Here is a 22,377-nt window from a genome sequence, read left to right as displayed (position 1 = left end):
GAGGGAGGGGGGAGTTGCTGTTGGCTAGGTAGGGTGTAGTGTCTGTGAGATCTTTTAGTAACTGGAATAGCTTTTTTGTATCTTGGGATCCTTCTCCTATTTGCTTTGAGTAGTAGGTCTTTCTTTTTTCTTTCAGTTTTTGTTTGTATTTTTGGTTTATTATTCTCCATGCTGTTTTTATGGATTCTTGGCTGCTTTTTCTCCATTTTCTTTCTAGTTGTCTGCATTGTCTTTTGAGTTGGAGTAGTTCGTTGTCAAACCACTTGTCTGATTTTCTGTGGATTTTGGTTTTGGGCTTTTCTGGGGCTAGTTCGTCTAGTGTTGCAGTACTTAGATGGCTCCATTGTGAGATGAAGTCTTTGGGTGTGTAGTGTTGGATTATGGTGTCTGCTTTTGTCCAGAATATGGTGGGTTCAATGTTGTACGTTATTTTTTGAGTAATTGGAATGCTTTTGTTATTGGTCCAATTGATTTCGAAGGAGTATATGTAGTGATCAGACCAGAGGGAACGGTTCCATTTTCCGTTTGACATTTGGATCTCTGGTTGTGTGGTTGTGTAGCTGCAATGTCGAGTTGGTGTCCTTTTTCGTGTGTGGTTTGAGGATCTCGGATTTTATATGTTAAGGCCTGGAGGTATGATAGTAAGGCTCCTACATGTTTGCAGCATTGGTTTTCGAGGTGGAGGTTGAGGTCTCCTAAGATTGGGTTGTAGGTTGTCGTTAATGAGTTTCAATATATAAATTCTTCAAATATTGCTTTTGCTGCGTTCCAGTTACTTGGGGTTATGTAGCAGAGTATGCATGTTAGTGTTCCTTTGAGTAATGTGCTTGAAAGTTGACAGGCTAGTAAGTCCATGTATGGGTTGGTTGTTTTGTCTTGTATTTTTAGGTTAATTATGTTTCTGGCTATGATGGCAATTCCTCCTCCTCTTTTATTTTCTCTGAAGACCATTGTTAACTTATGGTTCATTGGGCAAATTTCAGTTATTCTGGGGTCTGAGTCCGAGGTAAGCCAGGTCTCTGTGAGGAAAAGGCAGTCTAGGTTATCTTCTTCTATCCAGTTTTTTATGCGTTCTGTTTTGGGGCCTATGGCTCTGATGTTCACATATGCAGATTTGAGAGTGGTGTAGTCTGTTGGTGTGTTGTGAGTTGTTTTCGGGGTTGTTTTTTGGTCTTATATGGGTTTTCTTGTTGATTGTGGGGTGGGTTGGTAAGTGTAAGTCTGATAGATTAAGTTTCTGTCTGTTGTGGAATGCCAGGTTGGTTGGGTGATTCCCCTGGAATTTGCTATAGTTGGTATTGGAGAGATGTAGTTTGCAGTTGCTTTCCAGTTGGTTAGGAGCAGGGTTATTAGTAGGATATTAGTAGGATTCCTTGTGGGTGTTTTGGTGGTGTGGTTCTTCATAGTGATGCTAAGTGTGGTGACTAATTGTAGTTGTGGATAGAGTCGGAGTGCTCTTTTGCGTCCGAGACCCGTCTCGGTCCGTCGATGGTAGCGGGTTGAGGGTTCGGAGAGGCTTAGTGACTAGCAGCAATGGGGAGTGATGGAGTACTTTCCCACGCTCGAGGGGTGGAGTGGTCTTTCTCGCCCGAGTCCTGCCTCGGTCAATGGAAGAGGGATGCAGGGTCAGGGGAAGGCATGAAGTGTTCAAACTTGAGTTGATAGGTTTTCTGACTGGCTTGGCAACAAGTGGTGGTGGGGAGGGACGGAGTGCTCTCCCACGCCCGAGTCCCGTCTTGGTCCACATATTAGTCCTAAGAAACCTGGTTACCTTGCCAAGTAAGGCACTTCCTAATTGGCTCAATTCATACACCATCTGTAGACATGTTATATAAGGGGGCGTATGTGGTTGATAAGCTCATGTATCACATGTGGTCATCTTTGGATAATTCTTAAGTTCAGGCAATAAAAGATGTCAGTTTGTAATGGATCTAGCCCCATTTAAAGCAGTTTAATCTAATCCTGATAAAATAGAAAATGCATGCGTTGGAACAAATTGTATTGTCCTCTATGTAGACTTAGAGGTTGACTTATTCCCTGCATGTTTGCATTTTTCCATAAATTTTATAAAAAGGGGAAGATTATAAGGCTGCCTTAATAGAGACCATCAGGACATATAGCAGACAGAGCAATGCCACTGTTCCCTCTATGCTGGTGGGAGTCCTCCAAATGCATTGCTGCCAGTAGGGGATGGTGCTTCAATATTTTGTTTTCAATTGCTAGGGACCAGCAGGTTCCCTGGAGTCCTACAGAACTTGCTTGCCCCACACTAATAATAATGTGATAGCGAAACAGCACCCCACTGGTAGACCTGTAGCTGAAGGACTCCCACTCAGCTTAGAGAGGACAGTGCTGTCTTCTAGATTGCCCAAAGTTATCCACTCATAATAATAATAATAATAACTTTATTATTTTATACCACCATAACCAAAAGTTCTAGGCGGTTTACACTAAAAGAGCTAGACAATAAGCGAAATACAATAATACAGTAAAAAATACAAATATTTGTAAAATAGAATATCAATAATAAAATTCTCATTAAGTAACAAACTTATTGAACAAAGTGGTCATAATTAATTTCCGAAAACAGCAATAGGACAACATAGCTTGCTGAATACATTTACCTAACATAAGAATTGCTGCTGCTGGGTCAGACCACTGGTCCATCATGCCCAGCAGTCCGCTCACACGGCGGCTCTTTGGTCAAAGACCAGTGCTCTAAATGAGTCCAGCCTCACTTGCGTATGTTCCGGTTTAGCAGGAACTTGTCCAACTTTGTCTTGAATCCATGGAGGGTGTTTTCCCCTATAACAGACTCCGGAAGAGCGTTCCAGTTTTCTACCACTCTCTGGGTGAAGAAGAACTTTCTTATGTTTATACGGAATCTATCTCTTTTTAACTTCAGAGAGTGCCCTCTCGTTCTCTCTACCTTGGAGAATATCTACTAAGTCTATTCCCATCAGTATTTTGAATGTTTCGATCATGTCCCCTTTCAGTCTCCTCTTTTCAAGGGAGAAAAGGCCCAGTTTCTCCAATCTCTCCAAGATTGTTGCCTACCAGCTTGAAATGCTATGGTCCTATCTAAGAAAGTCTTATATCTACACCCATTAATTTTTGGATAAGCAAATAAGTAGAAGTTTCTGGTTTCTCTTGATGGTCTATGCAACACAAAATGAGGAAAAAGGTAAGCTGGAGACAATCCCGATATCAGCTTAAAGCAGATACAGGAAAATTTGAATAATACTCTTGCCTCCAAAGGCAGCCAATGAAGTAAACGATAATATGGACTTCATTAGAATGGTGGGCCTGCCCTTTCCCAGTGCATTTTGCTGGCCTAAATGCCAGGTGCCTATCGTGGGCTTAGGGCCCTAGGGCGGTGCTTAGGGCCACCTAGGCATGCCTAAGGCCACTTCTGGGTGAAACCATACCCACACCTAGCCTTAGGTGAACTTAGGTGGCCCTATGTGCCTCCCCTAGGCTCACAGAGGTGCCTATAATGTAGGCAGCCTGCCTGGGATAATTTTTTTTTTTTAAAATGTGCATCCCAATTGGTGGTTCGACAGCAGTAGACCGCCTAAAATCAGGACACCGTTTATAAAATTTGCCCCTTTATGTAAAACTTAATCCATTTGAATATTGTGCAGTTAATTTTTGACAAAAAAAAAAAATCACAAAAATGCACCAGAAATCATCATTATTTGATATAGTTTCTAAGGATCTGAAACAAATTTTTGCTTCATAAGAACATAAGAGTTGCCTCCGCTGAGGCAGACCATAGGTCCATCTTGCTCAGCGATCCGCACCCGCGGCGGCCCATCAGGCCTATTGCCTGAAACAGTGGTCCCTGACTAATTTTATAACTTACCTCTACTTCTATTCTTATCTGTACCCTTCTATCCCTTTATCCTCCAAGTACCTATCCAAAGATTCTTTGAAGCCCTGTAGCGTGCTCCTGCTTACTACATCCTCCGGCAGCACATTCCATGTATCCACCACCCTCTGTGTGAAGAAGAACTTCCTGGCGTTTGATCTAAACCTCTCCCCTTTCAATTTCTCTGAGTGTCCCCTTGTACGTGTGGTTCCCCTTAATTTGAAAAGTCTGTCCCTGTCTATTTTTTCTATACTCTTCATGATCTTGAAGGTTTCTATCATGTCTCCTCTAAGTTTCCGCTTTTCCAGGGAGAAAAGCCCCAACTTTTTCAGTCTGTCAGTATATGAGAGGTCCTCCATGCCCTTTATTAGTTTAGTTGCTCTTCTCTGTACTTTCTCAAGTATTGCCATGTCCTTCTTGAGGTGCGGCGATCAGTACTGAACACAGTACTCCAGATGCGGTCGCACCATTGCACGATACAGTGGCAGGATGACTTCCTTCGTCCTGGTAGTGATACCCTTCTTAATGATACCCAACATTTTGTTTGCTTTCCTTGAGGCTGAGGCGCACTGCGCCGACGCCTTTAATGTTGTGTCCACCATCACTCCCAGGTCTCTTTCAAGGTTGCTTACCCCTAGCGGTGAACCCCCCATTTTGTAAGTGAACATCGGGTTCTTTTTCCCTATATGCATGACCTTGCATTTCCCTATGTTGAAGCTCATTTACCACTTTTCGGCCCATTTTTCCAGATCTTTTTGGAGATCTTCGCAGTCCTCCATGTTATTGACTTTGCTATATAGCTTGGTGTCGTCTGCAAATTTAATAACCTCACATTTTGTTCCTGTCTCCAGGTCATTAATAAATATATTGAACAGGAGCGGTCCCAGTACCGACCCCTGCGGAACTCCGCTCGTGACCCATTGCCAGTCTGAGTAATGGCCCTTTACTCCAACCCTCTGCTTCCTGTCCACCAGCCAGTTTTTGATCCATCGGTGGACCTCCCCTTGTATCCCGTGGTTCCATAGCTTCCTTAGCAGTCTTTCGTGTGGCACCTTGTCGAAGGCTTTTTGGAAGTCAAGGTAAATGATGTCTATGGATTCCCCTTTATCCACCTGGCTTGTTACCCCCTCAAAGAAGTATAATAAGTTCGTGAGGCATGACCTGCCCTTGCAGAAGCCATGCTGGCTCGACTTTAGCTGCCCATTTTTTTCGATGTGTTCCCAGATGATGTCTTTAATCAGCGCTTCCATCATCTTTCCCGGGACCGAGGTCAAGCTCACCGGTCTGTAATTTCCCGGGTCTCCCCTTGAGCCTTTTTTGAAGATGGGCGTGACATTTGCTATTTTCCAGTCCCCGGGAATCTCTCCAGTTTTTAAGGATAGGTTGCATATTTGTCGAAGTGTCTCAGCTACTTCGTTTCTTAGTTCCTTGAGTACCCTTGGGTGAAAGCCGTCCGGACCTGGTGATTTGTCGCTCCTTAGCCTGTCTATCTGCCTGAGGACATCCTCCTTGCTCACCTCTAGTTGGTCCAGATTTTCATCCTGCTCTCCTTTTACGATCTCCTCGGGTTCCGGAATGTTGGTTGTGTCCTCCCTCGTGAAAACTGACGTGAAGAACTCATTTAACCTGTCAGCTATCTGTTTCTCCTCTTTTACTGCTCCCTTTCTGTCCCCATCATCCAAGGGTCCCACTTCCTCCCTTGCTGGTTGCTTCCCCTTAACGTACCTGAAGAACGATTTGAAGTTTGTTGCTTCCCCCGCGAGTCTCTCTTCATATTCTCTTTTTGCTTTCCTAACCACCCGGTGACATTCCTTTTGGTGTAGTTTATGTTCCTTATGGTTGTCCTCAGTTTTGTCCTTTTTCCATTTTTTGAAAGATGCTTTCTTGTCACTTATCGCCTTTGTTACTGCATTTGTTATCCACACTGGATTTTTTGTTCTATTTTTCTTGCACCCTTTCCTGAACCTGGGAACGCACAGGTTCTGTGCTTCTTGCACTGTGCTCTTGAGTAGAGTCCAGGCTTTTTCTAAGGACTCCATCCTCTTTGGGTTGTTGTTGAGTTTATTTCTCACCATTTTCCTCATGGCATCATAGTTCCCTTTTTTGAAATTGAGTGCTGTCGCCGTAGTTCTTTTCACCTTTGATGATCCAATTTCTAGCCTGTACTGGATCGTGTTGTGATCGCTGTTTCCTAGTGGGGCTAGCACCGCCACCTCCTTAGCGGGTCCCCCTAGTCCACTGAGGATTAGGTCAAGAGTGGCATCACCTCTTCGCACCATCTCCTGAGCAGATTGCAGATTTTTCTAGTTCACTCCACATATTTGAGTTTGTCACTTTCTACATTAATTTTATGGAGGTTTAAACTAGTTTGCTGGGGTTTTCTTTTTTCATGTTCAGCACCAACTTGAGCAAATTTAAGAGATTGTTTTTTTTTTTTTAGTAGAACTAAAGTGCACTAAGAAGTTAGATGTGAATCACCATATACTGTTACCCCAGATTCTATAAATGGCACTCAAAACTGGGTACCCAAATTTGAGTAAGATCTCAAGATCTGCATGGAAATAAATTAGATAATGAATCCTTAACAATCAATAATTAGCTATTAACAAGCAATTATTGATGTTAACTGACACTCCTAGTTTGGATTTGCATATGGATCTGACTCTGCACAATTCTGTAGATATCTGCACCCAAATCCTCTCGTGCACAACCCTCAGAGGTGCTCACAAAGGATTCACACAGTGTTACCCAATTCCAGAGATCTACGCCCAACTCATCGTGCCATAATTTATACTGGGTTTCCACCGGTGTTAGGTACTTATGCTTAAAGTTGGGTGCACAAATCTCTGCCAGGCTCTGTTCTATAAAGGACACTTATCCTGAAATGCTCCTTAGAGAATAGCACTGAGAACTGATTTTTTTTTCTGGTGCCTATTTTTCAGTACACAAAAATGAGTGGAATTGTCCTAAAAAGCCTGGTGAACACAATCTATTGCATAAACGTCCTTTTATTCATCCGATAGTTCAATGAGTTTATTCATCCAATAACTCAATGACTCCAACTCCAGCGCTTGAAGGACTTTTGAGATAAGTATTGCCAACTGTGGATATATTGTGGTCCTTTGAACATACTGACTTTGTTATTATTAGTAGTATGAGAAAACAAGAAGTTTAAAGTTCTACTTTACGGAGAGGGTAGTGGATGCCTGGAATGTGCTCCCGAGAGAGGTGGTGGAGAGTAAAACTGTGACTGAGTTCAAAGAAGCCTGGGATGAACACAGAGGATCTAGAATCAGAAAATAATATTAAATATTGAACTAAGGTCAGTTCTGGGCAGACTTGCACGGTCTGTGTCTGTATATGGCCGTTTGGTGGGGGATGGGCTGGAGAGGGCTTCAATGGCTGGGAGGGTGTAGATGGGCTGGAGTAGGTTTTAACGGAGATTTCGGCAGTTGGAACCCAAGCACAGTACCAGGTAGAGCTTTGGATTCTTTCCCAGAAATAGCTAAGAAAAAAATTTAAAAATTTAAATTGAATCAGGTTGGGCCGACTGGATGGACCATTCGGGTCTTTATCTGCTCTCATCTACTATGTTACTATGTTTAAACTAGCACTTTTTGCTACAAATCAATTCAGATTTTTGTTAGGGAGTGTGTGTGGTGTATATGTGGTTAGAACCTGTGACCCCAGGATGGGGATCTGGAATAACATTATGTTATAAGAGATCCTATGATCTGAGTAACCTGAGTAACAGATGTACTATGATATACCTACCCCATTAGTTTAATTCATTGGTTTAGAGTAGTGGGATTTTTTTGGTTTTTTTTTTTATAAATCTTTATTCATTTTTAAATCTTATAATAAGTGTGACCACAAATCATAACATTTTAACTTAAATACAACACTTAATATTCTTCAATAATCCATCTTAAAACTTATCTCCCCCATTCCATAACAATTTTTAACAACACATAAAAGCCTATAATAGAATCCTTCTAGACATTCCTTATTATTATATAAAGATTAAAAATCACCCCTCCCCCGTAAACATTTTCCCTTTAATTGTGTATATTCATGGTTTAGAGTAGTTTTAAAGTTTTGTGGAGCTGATTCTTTTGTTTAATTGATACCGGAAAGAAGTTAAGTCAAATATAAATATAGTATATTTTGTCCTCAGTATTGTATTGCATTATTATTGAATGTGGACAAAAGTTGTAATAACACCCCTCCCCCCCTTTTTTCTGTGCCTAAGTATTAGTCACTCGCAACACGCATGATTCTATAAACATCACCTAACTTTGGAAATGTTTAATAGAATCACACTAAGTACCATTCTTTTTGGCCTCATATATTGAATATAGCCCAAGGTGCTCATTCTAGAATGTTATAAAACAGTGTTCTTCAACCATCGGTCCATGGACCAGTGCCGGTCCACAGAAATTTCCTGCCGGTCCACAGGGCCACCACATGCATGAGGCCCAAAACAGTGTTCTTCAACCACCGGTCCACGGTGCGATCAATGCGGCGTTATCTTCGAGCCAGCTCCCTCTTCCTAACTGATTCAGTGCACAAAGCCACGGGCAGTGGCACCTACGGGCATTCTGCGCCTGAACTGTCAGAGGGACGGCTTCCAGATGAGGCACAGGATGTACAAGGTGCAATTAGTACTATTATGGGGGCAGGGTCTGGGGTGGAGATTGGGTAGAGATGGGCAGGGTCTGGCCCATGACTTAGCCCAGTGTTCTTCAACTGCCGGTCCACGGACCAATGCTGGTCCACAGAATAATTATTTTATTTCTGCCGGTCCATAGGTGTAAAAAGGTTGAAAAAACACTGTTATAGAACACTAGCTTAAGTCCACCATTTCATATCTAACTTTGTGCAAGCTCTTACACTATGTCAAAGCCTGGTGTAAGTGTTTGGCACTTAACTCCTAGTATTCTATAACCTAAGGGCCTGATTCTATAAATGGCGCCTAAATTGGTAGGCACCTATAGAAACAGTGCCTATTGCATGTCAATCAAATCTAGGCGCTGTTTACAGAAATCACATTTAACATTGTCTAAATCAAATTAGGTGAGTTCAGCTTAGATGCAGGTATATGGCCCTAAAATATTAGTACCTAGCATAGACACCTACTAGCACCTAACGCTTTCCATGTCTAAACTCCTTTTCATATAAGCGCCTCGGTATCGATTCATATGTGGAACTTAAATGAATTGTTTTTTAATTGGTGTTTTCAATTATCACGCCAATTAAAAAAAATTGAGATCCTTGCGTATATTGGCTAAGTGGCACATTGCCTAGTTGTCATTTTGAAGTGCCTAATTCCTAGACATGCCCCAAACCTACCTCCCACATCTGCACTCCCCTAGAAGTTGTGTGCAATGGAATTTGCACATGCAATGTCTAGAACAGGGACTAAGGGCCGTGTGCACAACTGCTAATTGGTGCCAATTAACAGATTAAAGACAATTGGCTGATCACTCTAATTAACAGTTAATTATTCAATTCAATTGTCTAAGCAGCTAATTTTATTCTACAAATTACACATACAAATTTGTGGTGCCAAGCTTAAATTTGGGTGCACAAGTTTACAGAATTAGGCAGCTATTGCCTTCTACAGGACAGTACATTTTTCTACACAGTTAACTGTATGAGAACACGCAGGGTTTCCCTGACCAGTCAGCACACATGAATGTTTGCAGCTTTAAACTAAACTAAACCTTAAGTTTGTATACCGCATCATCTCCATAAAGATAAAGCTTGGCACGGTTTACAGGTAATTCAATAAATGAGGGAAGGACATAAGAAATTAGAGGTTATGAAGAGGATAGCTAGCTTTACATTTTAAATAGATAGCTTTACGTTTTGGAGAAAAGCCAGGTTTTCAGATGCTTTCGGAATAATTGGGATGAGCCTTTCTTTCTCTCTCTCTCTTTCTTTCTTTCTTTCTCTTTAAACTAAACCTTAAGTTTGTATACCGCATCATCTCCATAAAGATAGAACTCGACACGGTTTACAGGTAATTCAATAAATGAGAGAAGGACATAATAAGAAAGAGGTTATGAAGAGGCTAGCTAGCTCTACATTTTAAATAGATAGCTTTGGAGAAAAGCCAGGTTTTCAGATGCTTTCGGAATAACTGGAATGAGCCTAGGTTCCGCAGCGGGGCAGGGAGGTTATTCCAAAGCTCAGTGAACTTGAAGAAAAGGGATTTCCCTAATTTACCTGCATACATGATGCCTTTTAACGAGGGGAAAGATAGTTTGAGTATGTGGGCGGATCTGGTAGTGTCAGGTCTCGAAGAATTCTTTAATGTATTTTAAGTACAAAAACTTACTGAACTTCAGTAAAAAGCCCCTCTAGTTAGTCAGTAGTAGTAACACGGCTTCCTTAAAGCTTTCAGCCACAAAATATAGACACATTTTTAAACTTTAGAAAGGCCACAGAATGCCATAAACATTGCAACAAAACATTCTATTAAGCTGCCGCAAAATTAGAAGCCAGATAAGGTTGATGATACATTATATTCTGTATATGATCTGGAAAATATATAGCAAAATTGTGAGCAAATTAGAATTTTTTTTAAAAAAAGTCAACCTACCATTATATGTTCAAGTAGAGAATCTATTGCAACTATGTTATCAAAGTAGGTTCTGGGGGGGAAAAAAAGAAGATACCTGTAAGTAATGTTACTTTGAAGGTATTTGGCACAAACTGTTGCGCAGCTGTTATCAAATTTTTAGTAAAAAAAACTCATAGATTAAGTAGTCTTTCTATATAACTAGCATCATTTCATATTCAAGAATGTCTAATTATCACATGCCTCATAATGACCTAACAATGTATCAGTGAATATATACAATTGCCTGATTTGTCAGGTAAAAGGACCTCTGATAATTGTCTTTTGAGTCCAATCTTTTGATTTTCTAACAATTTTCTCTGGGGTCCTTTTACTAAGCCAGTGGTCTCAAACTTGCGGCCCTGGGGCCACATGCGGCCCGCCAGGTACTATTTTGAGGCCCTCGGTATGTTTATCATAATCACAAAAGTAAAATAAAACAGTTTCTTGATCATATGTCTCTTTAGCTATAAATTACAATATTATTATTAAGACTTAGCCAAAGGAAAGATTTATAAACTATAAAGAGTTTTACCTCATGCAAAATTGTCATTTCTTTCATAAGACATTAACTATTTTTTCTGAGGCCCTCCAAGTACCAACAAATCCAAAATGTGGCCCTGCAAAGGGTTCGAGTTTGAGACCACTGTACTAAGCTGTGGTAAGCATTAACACATGCTTACTGTAGCTTAAAAAGGGTTACCATAGGCCACAGGTGTCAAAGTCGGTCCTCGAGGGCCAGAATCCAGTCGGGTTTTCAGGATTTCCCCAATGAATCTGCATGAGATCTATTTGCATGCACTGCTTTCAATGCATATTCATTGGGGAAATCCAGAAAACCCGACTGGATTCCGGCCCTCGAGGAGGGACTTTGACACCCCTGCCATAGGCACTGCCCTAAGGTACATTTGGCAATGTATACATGCACACCACTCGCTAATAAAAAAAAACAACCCTTTTTATTTTCTGGGAAGTAGACGTGTTTGGGGGTAAATAGTGGACATGACTGCACTAATCAGTTAACGCATGAGGGTAAAAACCCTCTGGCAGGACAGAACAGGGAGGCCCTGAATGTAGAGGTTTCTAGGAGGGAGATCCTGAGCAGTGGTGCAGTAAGGGGAAGGGCATGGGGGAGGACTTCTCTGAGCAACGTCTTGGTGGGGGCACCGGCATCTCTTCTGCCCTCTGCCCCCTCCCCTTGTGCCTCTAACTCCTCACCGGTGTGAGGAGCATCTCCAACCTGCTGTCTGCACCAGCCTCGGTTCTTAGACAACGGCACAAAAGACAAAGGCGTGCACCGACAATTGAGCGCAAGACGGAGGCGTGTGCCGAAGAAAATTACAGTTTTTAGGGGCTCCGAAGGGGGTTTTGTTGGGGAACCCCCCCACTTTACTTAATAGACATCGTGCCAGCGTTATGGGGGGTTTGGGGGGTTGTAACCCTCCACATTTTACTGTAAACTTAACTTTTTCCCTAAAAACAGGGAAAAAGTTAAGTTTTCAGTAAAATGTGGGGGGTTACAACCCCCCCACACCCCCCACAACGCCCCCACAACACGGCGCGATGTCTATTAAGTGGGGGGTTCCCCCCCATGCCCCCCCCCGTCGGAGCCCTAAAAACAGTAATTTTGAGCGGCGCGCGCCTCCGCGCTGCGCTCAATTGTCTGGGCGCACCTTTGTCCCGGCGCGCTTTTGACCTGACACCCCGGCCTCAGCTCTCCCTATGAAGTCACTTCTTGGTCACAGGACCAGGAAGTGACATCAGAGGGAGAGCCAAGGCCAGCGCGGGCAGCAGGTTGGAGATGTTGCTCTCACCGACACAGAGTTTAAGAGGTACGGGGGGAAGGGAAGGCGCATGCATGGTGATGGGGGGGTTGGGGAAGGAGCGGGGGAGGTGAAGAAGAGGTCAGGGCGTTGCCACCGCTCTGGGTGCCTCCTAGCCTCGCTACGCCACTGGTCTTGAGTCAAGAGAACTCCTGTGGAAATATGAACCATAGTACCTGACGAGACTGGACCAGGGAAGCAGGGTGGCTCAGATACCTGTGTGTTGGGAGAGACTATTAAGGAGAAAGCCTCATCATTTTGAAGACCCAGATATTAGGGCACAGACTGAAGGCAAGTCCGCATGGGATTGTGTTTGGCTAGGGAAGTGAACTGGGTTTGAGGGTAGCTGGAGAAAGCCACAACAGAACTGTTTCCTGTTGATTTACAAAGAATATTGATGCTACTATCCTAGTGGAAATGTTAATAATAAAGAAGGTCTTTCGGTTACTCCTACCCCTTGTCTGCCCGCCTTCATCAAGCCTGCTGCAACACAAGGACAAAGATTCATCCCCATTCCCTCCTTGCCACAAAAGATTTGTTTTCCCCATTCTCGTCCCATCCCCGTTGTGAAACACACTTCATAACCCCATCCCCTTACTGTCCCTGCAATCTTCACCTCCATTCACTCACCATCTCCCCACTCAAAGCAGAAAGGAAGATTTTATGCAATCGTATTGGTCTAACTGGCATTGCAAATAAATATTTTAGACATATAGTTTTTTGCTTGTTTTTGCAACAGCAACAGAAATATTCACTTTTTTTTTTTTACCCCTCTGAATGGAAGCAATGGTATAACAGTTTTCAAAAGAATTTTCTCAGGCAATCAGTCCCTTGGGCAAATTTTCCCAGTGGGAATTTTCCTTCTTACCACTTAGCATACATTTAGGTGCATTTGTATCAGTGGACTTCTCCACTTCAGCCCCTATTTTCAAAGGAAAATTCTGTTTATATTGTATAACAACCTTCCCAAACACAAAAACAATTCCCTCCCTCTCCCGCTTCAAATTTTAAATCATACACATAGATGCAAACTCTTCTGGTGTGGTGTGTCTGCTGTATATTCACCCACTTTTCCCCCTCTTTGAGGGCAGAAAAGAACTCTGTCCTCTGTCACTGCTGATTCTTCAGGGGTAGAAAAGAACTTCACTCTTTCCTGCCTGCTACTTCTCTGCCCTCTGTCACCCCACTGCTGCTTCTTCAGGCAGGGGCAGTGGAAAAAGCCTTTTTGTTTAGGAGTGCCCAAACTCCACCCCCAGCTTTGCCCACAGACCCAGCATCTCCATTTATCTTCCCTACCATACCATAGTCACCCACATCTTTTCTCGCCTTCTCATCCCTCATGCTGCGATCATGAGGGGGGGGGGGGACAGGTGGCCGCGGCCACTAAACTTATCGCAGCAGGGAGATCCCTTGCCACAATAAGCTCAGTGGACGCATCTACTTACAATCCCATTCTCTAACTGGCGTCTGTAACATGGACGTCGGTTAGAGAATCGGCTTCTTTTTCGGTGGGCTGAGGTGCGATTCTGTATAGGATACCCGTCAGCTTCTGATAACGGGCTTCCTACGCGACACCCGGACCTTACAGTGCAGGGCAGAACCCAAACACGACTGTGTGCCTTCCAAAAGAAAAAAAAACCAACAAATCAAAACCTCTGTTGGAGTTTGTATTTAGGACAGCGATGCGCTATTGGTAGCAGTGATATTCAGCATAGAAACATGACGGCAGATAAAGGCCAAATGGAATATCCAGTCTGCCCATCTGTAGCATCCACTATCTCCTCTTCTCCCTAAGAGATGCCACGTGCCTGTGCCATACTTTCTTGAATTCTTTCTGTCCATATCACCTCTACTGGGAGATTATTCCACACATCTACCATCCTTTCTGTAAAAAAGTATTTCCTTAGATTACTCCTGAGCCTATCACCTCTTAACTTCATCCTATGCCCTCTCAATTGAAAGATATTTAAATATCTCTGTCATATCCCCTTTATCCCGCTTTTCCTCCTAAGTTTACATTATGAGCTCTTTAAGTCTGTCCCCATACGGCTGATGACATAGATCACCAACCATTTTAGTAGCCTTCTTCTGGACTAACTCCATCCTGTTTATATCTTTTTGAAGGCGCAGACTACCGAACATACCACATACACTTCTCCCTCGTTATTCAGGGGGGATAGGGGCAGAGCCGGACCGCAAATTAAGAAAACCCGCGAATATCTACTTGGCCGGCTCTGACCCACCCCACCTCCCTCCCGCCTTCCCCCCCCCCCCCCCGCATCGTGGCCTTACCTGGTGGTCTTGCAGGCTTTCGGGACAGGAGCAATCTTCCTACGCTCCTGCCCCGTGCAGATCGCCAATAGAAAATGACTGCCGTGAGTTCCCATAGTCTCTCGAGACTACGACGGGAGCTCACGGCAGCCATTTCCTATTGGCGATCTACACGGGGCAGGAGAATAGGAAGATCGCTCCTGCCCCTAATGCCTGCTAGACTACCAGGTAAGGCCGGGATGTCAGGGGGAAGGCTAAACTATGAGGTTTTTTTTATTTTCCCCCTCCCCAAAAAAATAGCGAATATGTGAAATCGTGAGTGCCGAAACCACAAATGGGGAGGGGGAAGTGTACTGCCAGTGCTGGCCACACCCAACTTCACCTATAAAAGGTCCCAGTTATCTGCAGATTCTATATATGGTGCACAGATTTATGCACCAAAGATTCCAGCGCAAATTGAGAAATGAATCCTTAACTACCAATAACTGTGTGCTAAAAAACAATTATTGATATTAATTGGCACCAATCTGGATTTGCATGTGCATCTATGATTGCACGCTTTTCCATAAGGCAAGGCCACTAGCTCTACTAGCACGTATCTCAAAAGAGGGTATATGACCATGGTCATGTGATGGTCATTCCTAAAGGTTGCTTGCATTCTTTACAGAATACTGCCTTACCACACCTAGCTTGGGTGCCAGCATTTAGCATAAGTCTGCTTTCAACAGCTGGGTGTGGGAACTGGCACTAAGGATCTAATATAATAAAACCCTAAGCCGCGCATGCGCACTCCCACCTGCGTGAGCCCGTTTTCTGTGAGCTGTAGGGACCCGCAGGTAGGAGTGCGCATGCGCGCGGCAGCGCGGACCCTCTCGGCCACGGCGGCTCTTGCCGTCGGAAGGAAGGAAGGAGGAAACGGGACGCGATCCCCACCTGCGTCGGAAGTCCGATGTAGTCGGGGATCTTGAGAGGAGCCGCTGCTGCGTCTTTAGAGAGACAGCTGGGACCGAAGGAGCCAACGGCAGAAATTGTAGCTCGGGGAGCCGCAGTTCCGCCTCTTCCGACCCTGCCGCTCCTCCTCTTCGGGCAGCAGCAGCGTTTAAAATTCACTGCTGTTGCCGGCTTCAGGCCTTCCTCTCTGGCGGGTCCTGCCTACTTCATGTTTTCATGAAGACAGGACCCGCCAGAGAGGAAGACCTGAAGCCGGCAACAGCAATTAATTGTAAATGCTGCTGCTGCTGCCCGATGAAGTTCAAGGAGGAAAGGGAGCAGAGGGGGAGAGAATGGTAGGGCATGGAGGTAAGGAGGAAGGTAAGGGGGAGGGGGAGGAAAATGCTGCACAGGGAAGTGGGGTGGGAGGGAAATGTTGCAGCACAGGGAAATGGAGGGGTAGAAAAAGGAAGGGAGGCATACTGCTGGACAGGGGGAGCAAGAAAAAGGGGTTGATGGACAGGGGAAGAAGTGCTGATGGACAGGGGTGCAGAAAAAGGAAGGGAGGCGTACTTCTGCACAGGGGGATCAGGAAAAAGGGGTTGATGGACAGGGGAAGAGGTGCTGATGGACAGGGGGGAGCAGAAAAATGAAGTGAGGCCTACTGCTGGACAGAGGGAGCAGGAAGGACAGGGGGAGGTAAAACAAAGGGAGAAGGGCTGATGCTGGATAAGGTGAGCAGTGATGGGGTGGTGGAGGACACAGGGGAGGTAAAAGGAAGGGAGAATGGACAGGGGGAGCAGGCAAGGGGTGGTGGTGGATAGCCAAGGGAAAAAAAAAAAAGAAAGAAAGAAAGACAGAAAGCGGCTAAGGAGAGAGAAAAAGAAATAAAAACAGACACACACACATATATTCTAGCACCCGATAATGTAACGGGCTATAAGACTAGTTGGTCTATAAAGGGCACCAATTTTTTGAATGTCATTTATAGAATTTCTCCCTTAGTGTGGTATTTTTACCAAGCTGGCTGGTGTTCGCACATGCTAGAACCTGCACTAATAGGTTACCACACTTTAATAGAAGTCTCCTAAATAATTTCTCAAGAGCATAAAGCAGAGACTTATGTTTATGTAAAAACAACAATCAGAAAACCTGCATAATAATTTCACCATTTTTTAAAGGGAGAAAAAATAGAAAGGGGTAAAAAGGAAGACAAATAAGCATACTTAATTAGTATTTTAAGTCTACACTCACCTAAATACTGTAACTTAGGTGCATGCTCCTGAATCCTAGGGGCCTCTACCACAAAGTACACCCTATGGGACCTCTGCCCCAAGTAACTTCTAGGAGAAAACAAGATACAATGATGCAAAAATTATAAAAAAAAGGTTTTTAGTATGACCTTAAAAAAAATAAAAATATTGAAGACAAACAAAGGGATATATTTTAAAAATTACTTCAAGATAGAGGCATTTAAAATTATGATTGTCATTTTTCATTTTTATTTTTTTTAAGGAAAGCCGATGTAAATCACAGCAAGCCCTATGGGATAGATTCACTAAGCAAACAGATCGTGTACCCATCGGTTTGCGAGCCCCTTGAGATCCGATTTTCCTCCTACCCGATTCACTAACCTGTGTAGTGATCCGATCCCGATCCTCCCCTGCAAATTAGTAAAACCCCATGCAAAATAGCCAAACGATTAATTCACTAACTATTGCTTGGCTATTTTGAATCGGGTTTTACTATTGTCAAACCAGACTGCTGCAGACCCGTCGGTAACACGCAAAATATCTGCCCCATAAAAAAAAAATTTTAAGATAAGCAATCTTGTCAAAAAATGGCCGAGCCCCCCCCCCCCCTGACAAACGCGATTCCCCCCGGTGACCCACAAATAGCAGGAGGGATGCCCACTCCCTCCTGACACCACCTGACGCTGCCCTCCCGGAGCCCGCGCGAATATTCCAACTCCCTCCTGCCACCAACTGACTCCCCCCCCACTGGTCCGACTCACCCCCCGTACCTAAAAGTTGGGAGCAGGAAGGATGTTCACTGCCTCCTGCTCCATAGGCCTCCAACCCCCAGCCGGCCTGGCACCCCCCTACCTCCAAGTTGAGAGCAGGAGGGGTACTCCTGCTCCTCCGGGTCCAGTGACGCGTCTGCCTGGGCCTTAGGCCCCGCCCTGGTGCATAATGTGATGCACAGGACAGGAGTCTAAGGCCCTGATTGGCTCAGGCGCCTCGAGTTCATCTCCCCTTGGGAGGGGCCTGAGGCACCTGAGACCCAGGCAGATGTGGTATAGGCCGGCAGAGCAGCAGGACTTTGCGCTTCCGCCTGCTCCCGAAGATCACAGGAGGCCTGAGGAGCAGGAAGGACCAAGGATCTCTCCTGCTCCCAACGATTTTCAAGATACGAGAAGGGGGTAGGCGGGCCCAGATAGCTGGCTGTCATAGCTTAAGCTTAAGCTTCAGGGAGGGAGAGAGGTTGGCCAGGCCCGGTCCTGCTCAGCCAGAACGGGTTTGAGATGGCAGCAGGGAGTTGGCATCCCTCCTGCCTTTTGTGCGGCATCAACGTGGGGGTGGTGCATCGGTGCGGGGGGGGGGGGCATCGGTGTGGGTGGGGGCATTTTTTAGGGGTTTGGGGAGGGAGGAGGCACTTTGGGGGGTTATTTTATTTTTTAACCGAGCAGTTATTTTGCATGTGCAATACACACAAACTATCTGCCTAATTAAAAAAAAGCTGGCAGAAGCCCTGACAGCAGTGACAGGAGGAAACTTCTCCTGTCACTACTGTCAGAGTTTGCGTATGCTCCAGGATCGCTCTCTAGCGATCCGTGCCTTGGGTGGGTGTGGGGGGGGGGGGGGTTTCGTGTGAATTCGTCAGCCTGCATGTAATCGGGAATGGATCGGAGATAGAATTGGAGGTTAGTGAATATAGCCCTATCTGAGGTACTCTGCATTTCTCACTACCTTTTAAACAACTTGAAAGACAGGGTGATATTTCCCTTCCCAATGTCAGAGAGGAAACGTATTACCAACAGAATCAAAATCAAAATATTTCTTTGCAGGCTAAAAATGAGTAATCCTCTCCCCCCCCCCCAAAAAAAAAAAAAGGTTATACAATATTTATTGCCCAATATCCCAAAAGTAACACCATTGTGATTCATCAAAATAAAAGCTATAAAGTGCTTCGTTAGGAGTAATATATATCCATTCTGGAGTTGCTGTACATCACAGAAGATAACTATGGGGTCCTTTTACTAAGGTGTGTTGACCGATTTAGCACATGCTAAATGCTAAGGGAGCCTTAGAATTTAGCATACGCTAATCTCTAGCGTGCGCTAAATTGGTTAGCGTGCCTTAGTAAAAGATTAGGCAGATTCTCAAATGTAAAATGCCTCTCGCCGTCACGCACTAGCATTGACTCACAGCTTTTCGGCACAAAAATCAGTCGTTCTTCCAAAATAAAAAAAAGGTAGCTTCTCTGAAATACTTTGATTCCTTGTGTCACTGTGAGGGGACTATTCTCAGCTAAGTCTTGCATCTTTGTATCTTGTCTTGAAAATAAAAAGCAGCCAATGAAATAAGAAACAACTGTGTGGTTGTAAATCAAAGAAAAATTAATGCCTATTAAAAATAAACAGTTCATACGGCTTACCCTTGGCTATAACCAAGAAGAAATTTGCAACAACAATAAACTAACATTGTGACTGAGAGTGTACATAAAAACAATGAAATATGCGGCGTAAGCCTAGAATACAATATTTAGTTGCTTGCAGACCTTACAGTGCTTATTGAGGGCTCTTACATATAAATGGGCTCTTATAAAAACTGAACTGGTATAGAACTACGTACCATGATATAATGGTGCATTACGTTGCCAGTATGCATGTGCAGGGGGCGGAGTTTGGGAGGCGTATGGGCAGAGTTTGCAAGTATGCATGTTGACTATAAAATAATCTGCTCCAGCGGGTCCCAGACCTGTCCTGGGAAAACTTCAGCCAATCGGTTTTTCAGGACATTCACAATGAATATGCGTAATATAGATTTGCATATCAAGGAGGCAGTGTATGCAAATTAATCTCATGAACATTCCGTGTGAATAGACTGCCTGGGATTCCCCCAGGATGGGTTTGGAGATCGCTGACCACTCCAAGTTGGGAACTTACACTTGCTCAAGAGCACATACTCCTAAGTATCCCTGCCCATCATGTAGCTTCAATTTCTGTCACTTATGCTAACATTTTATAAAGGCACAGAAGCTTATAAAATAATGCCTAGGCAGAGGGTTTCTTTTGCTCTTAAACCAGGGGTCATTAGTTACTGACTTATTGTTAAACCACGCTTATTTGCCCTCGCTTTGTCTTTTCCTTTCCTTCTCACCCCTCTTTTTTTTGGGGGGGGGGTGGGGGGGTGGGAGGTGTTTTATCTTTTCCAAATTATAACTAACCCCCCGCCTTTTACAAAAGCACGCTAGCGTTTATAGCACCGGCCACCACAATAACAGCGCCAACGCTCATAGAATTCCAATGAGCATCGGCGCTGTTACCACCATGGTTGGCGCTAAAAATGCCAGCGCACTTTTGTGAAACGGCAAGTGTACATCTGCTGTATATCGCTACTGAATATTAACACTATTATTTATGTTCAAATGTAACTAATGTGTCATATGTATTTATTGAATACTCTACGCTATTTATTCAGTTTTCAACTTTTGCGCAGACAGTCTTGCAGATACAGATATCTTTGATCCGTTCCTTCGCCCCGGTCTTGGTTTCCCATTCGCTGTGAAGTCAATTTCTCTTCTTTAGTTTTCTTTGGCTTGAACCCAGCCAGCAGGTGTTACTTTTAAGCAATGATCATAACTTCCTCTAACCTTGGGCCTTGCTCTTCCTGACCCTGGTTGGCCTGTAGAGTGGCTAAGACTTAACTCATAGAGCAAGACTAAACAGTTGTAGGCAACCTAGCCACTTGACCAGCTCAAAAGAGTTTAATTCTGTGCACAACTTAAAGGCTATTTTTGACTGCTTCTGCCATAGCTAAAGAAGCCCTTATCCCCATTCTCTCCCTTCACTTCCCTTATGAAAGTTTAAATGCTACCTTATGCTTCATTCATCACAGTCACATCTACAAACGAGTGTTAGCTCAACCTATGGACCAGGTGAAGCACTGGCCCAAGGAGGCAATGATAAAGGGTGCCAAAATCGAGGTCTATCATTTCTCCTTCCCTTTGTCCCTCTGCCCACGGTTCAGAAGCCACAAGATAGGAAGGACAGAAGAGAAAGAGATGTGCCGAACTGGGATTTTGACACCCTTTATTCATCAGTGGAGGAAGGAAGCAGGAAGGGAGACATAAGAAGAGGAGATACTGGATCATCGGCCGCAGGCTGAGAGTGCAAATAGAGATACTGCATTGTGGGTGTGGAAAGACAATCCTGAGCTCACCACACAAACCTGATAATGGTATAAGCATGTGCCAGAGTGCAGTCTCCTGGGTTGGATTTGATTTTTTTCCAACAGAGTTGATATATTAAAATAAAACGAAACATTCAGAACTGAAGACTGGTCACAAGAGGATCAACTTAACAAACTACTGTTCTTTGAAGTGCCCAAACAGAATGTAAGAATTTCTGACATATGCAGCTATGTGTGTGTTTGTAAGTGCACTTACTTCGATACGTCAAGCAGGAAGTCATTCAGCTCCCTCTGTTTGGCAAGTCCCCTGCACACCTAGAATACAATCAGAAGCAAGGACGTTTTAAATATAGTATATGATTCCAGATGAGCCAACCCAACACACAAGAAATGCTAAGGCCAAATGATACAGTTATTTATTTTTATCCTAATCCAGTGTGTTGCTGGTGCCTGTCCTCCTCACTAAACACCCCCCCCCCTTGCTGACAATGGAGGGAGTTCCAAAACCTGGCAGTTTGTCTGGGCTTTGGAAGGCCCCTGAGCTCAGGGCTGCTTCTACAGGGCCTCTTAGCATGCATAAACATTGACCTGTGCATGCCAGGTTTTGGAAATTCCTCCATCGTTGGCAGGGTGGAGGAGAGGCGCCAACGCCTGTGCTGGTGGTGACAGGCTCCTGTCTCAACACAGCACATCCCAGAATCTTGCTGCGGCACACAGTTTGCGTTTCACTATTCTAATCTAATATAGCTCCAGAGCTCCAAATTCTCAATGTGTAGATGAGGCAATGGCTCAGAGAAGAGAAATTTAGATTTTTTTTTAGGAACTGTTGGCGGTGGGGAGAACCTTTTCTAAAAGGATGAGCACCTCCCTTATGCAGAGTGGTACCAGGCTGCAGGTATTAAGGGCTCAAATTACTAATACATGCTTACCACAGTTTAAAAGGGTGTACTGTAGGATGCGGTGAGGTGTCCCCTTATAAATTCAAAGTGTGTGCGTGAAAACCATGCGCTAACAAATATTTTTTTTATTTTTCTGGGAGGGTGTATGCCTAGGGTTGAAGAATGGGAGTTTGTGTGGAAATCAATTAGCAGATCTAAAGAACATTGCTGTGTGCTGATTTTCATGGGTAATACAGGTGATGGCAGGACTCATGCCCTAATTTTTGGTAATGGTATAGTAATGGCAACATTAGCCATTAATTTTCATAAAATGGAAAATTGGCCATTTTACAGTAGCAGTAAAAAGTGGCCTTCGTGTACGGGAAAGACTTGCATAAGTTCAAGTTCAATTTATTTGATATACCACCAATATAAAACCAAAGTTAAAATCTAAGCGGTTTACAATAAAATAAAAAAAAGGGAGGATGTCAAAAATGAAAAATCAGTAACACAGCAAATAAGATCAGAATCAAAAGGAAAGAAGGACAGGGAGGTAACTGCATAA

At 44.0% G+C, this 22,377-nt stretch overlaps 1 protein-coding gene across 7 annotated transcripts in view; it reads right to left on the bottom strand.

Annotated features, from left to right (window-relative positions):
- PDE10A (phosphodiesterase 10A) overlaps window positions 1-22,377 on the bottom strand; it is a 590,210-nt gene that overhangs the window by 178,099 nt on the left and 389,734 nt on the right. For all 7 annotated transcript variants that reach the window (XM_033937273.1, XM_033937275.1, XM_033937278.1 and 4 more), the window contains 2 exons: window positions 21,191-21,249; window positions 10,479-10,530 (listed from right to left, as the gene is read on the bottom strand). In XM_033937273.1, the coding sequence (XP_033793164.1) occupies window positions 10,479-10,530; window positions 21,191-21,249 (111 nt within the window). The remainder of the gene's footprint in view (window positions 1-10,478; window positions 10,531-21,190; window positions 21,250-22,377) is intronic.

The sequence above is a fragment of the Geotrypetes seraphini genome, chromosome 3 (assembly GCF_902459505.1).
Source record: "Geotrypetes seraphini chromosome 3, aGeoSer1.1, whole genome shotgun sequence".
In the NCBI taxonomy this organism is placed as follows: domain Eukaryota; kingdom Metazoa; phylum Chordata; class Amphibia; order Gymnophiona; family Dermophiidae; genus Geotrypetes; species Geotrypetes seraphini.
Note: the sequence above shows the minus strand (reverse complement) of the source record. Positions and strands in the feature narration are given on the sequence as shown.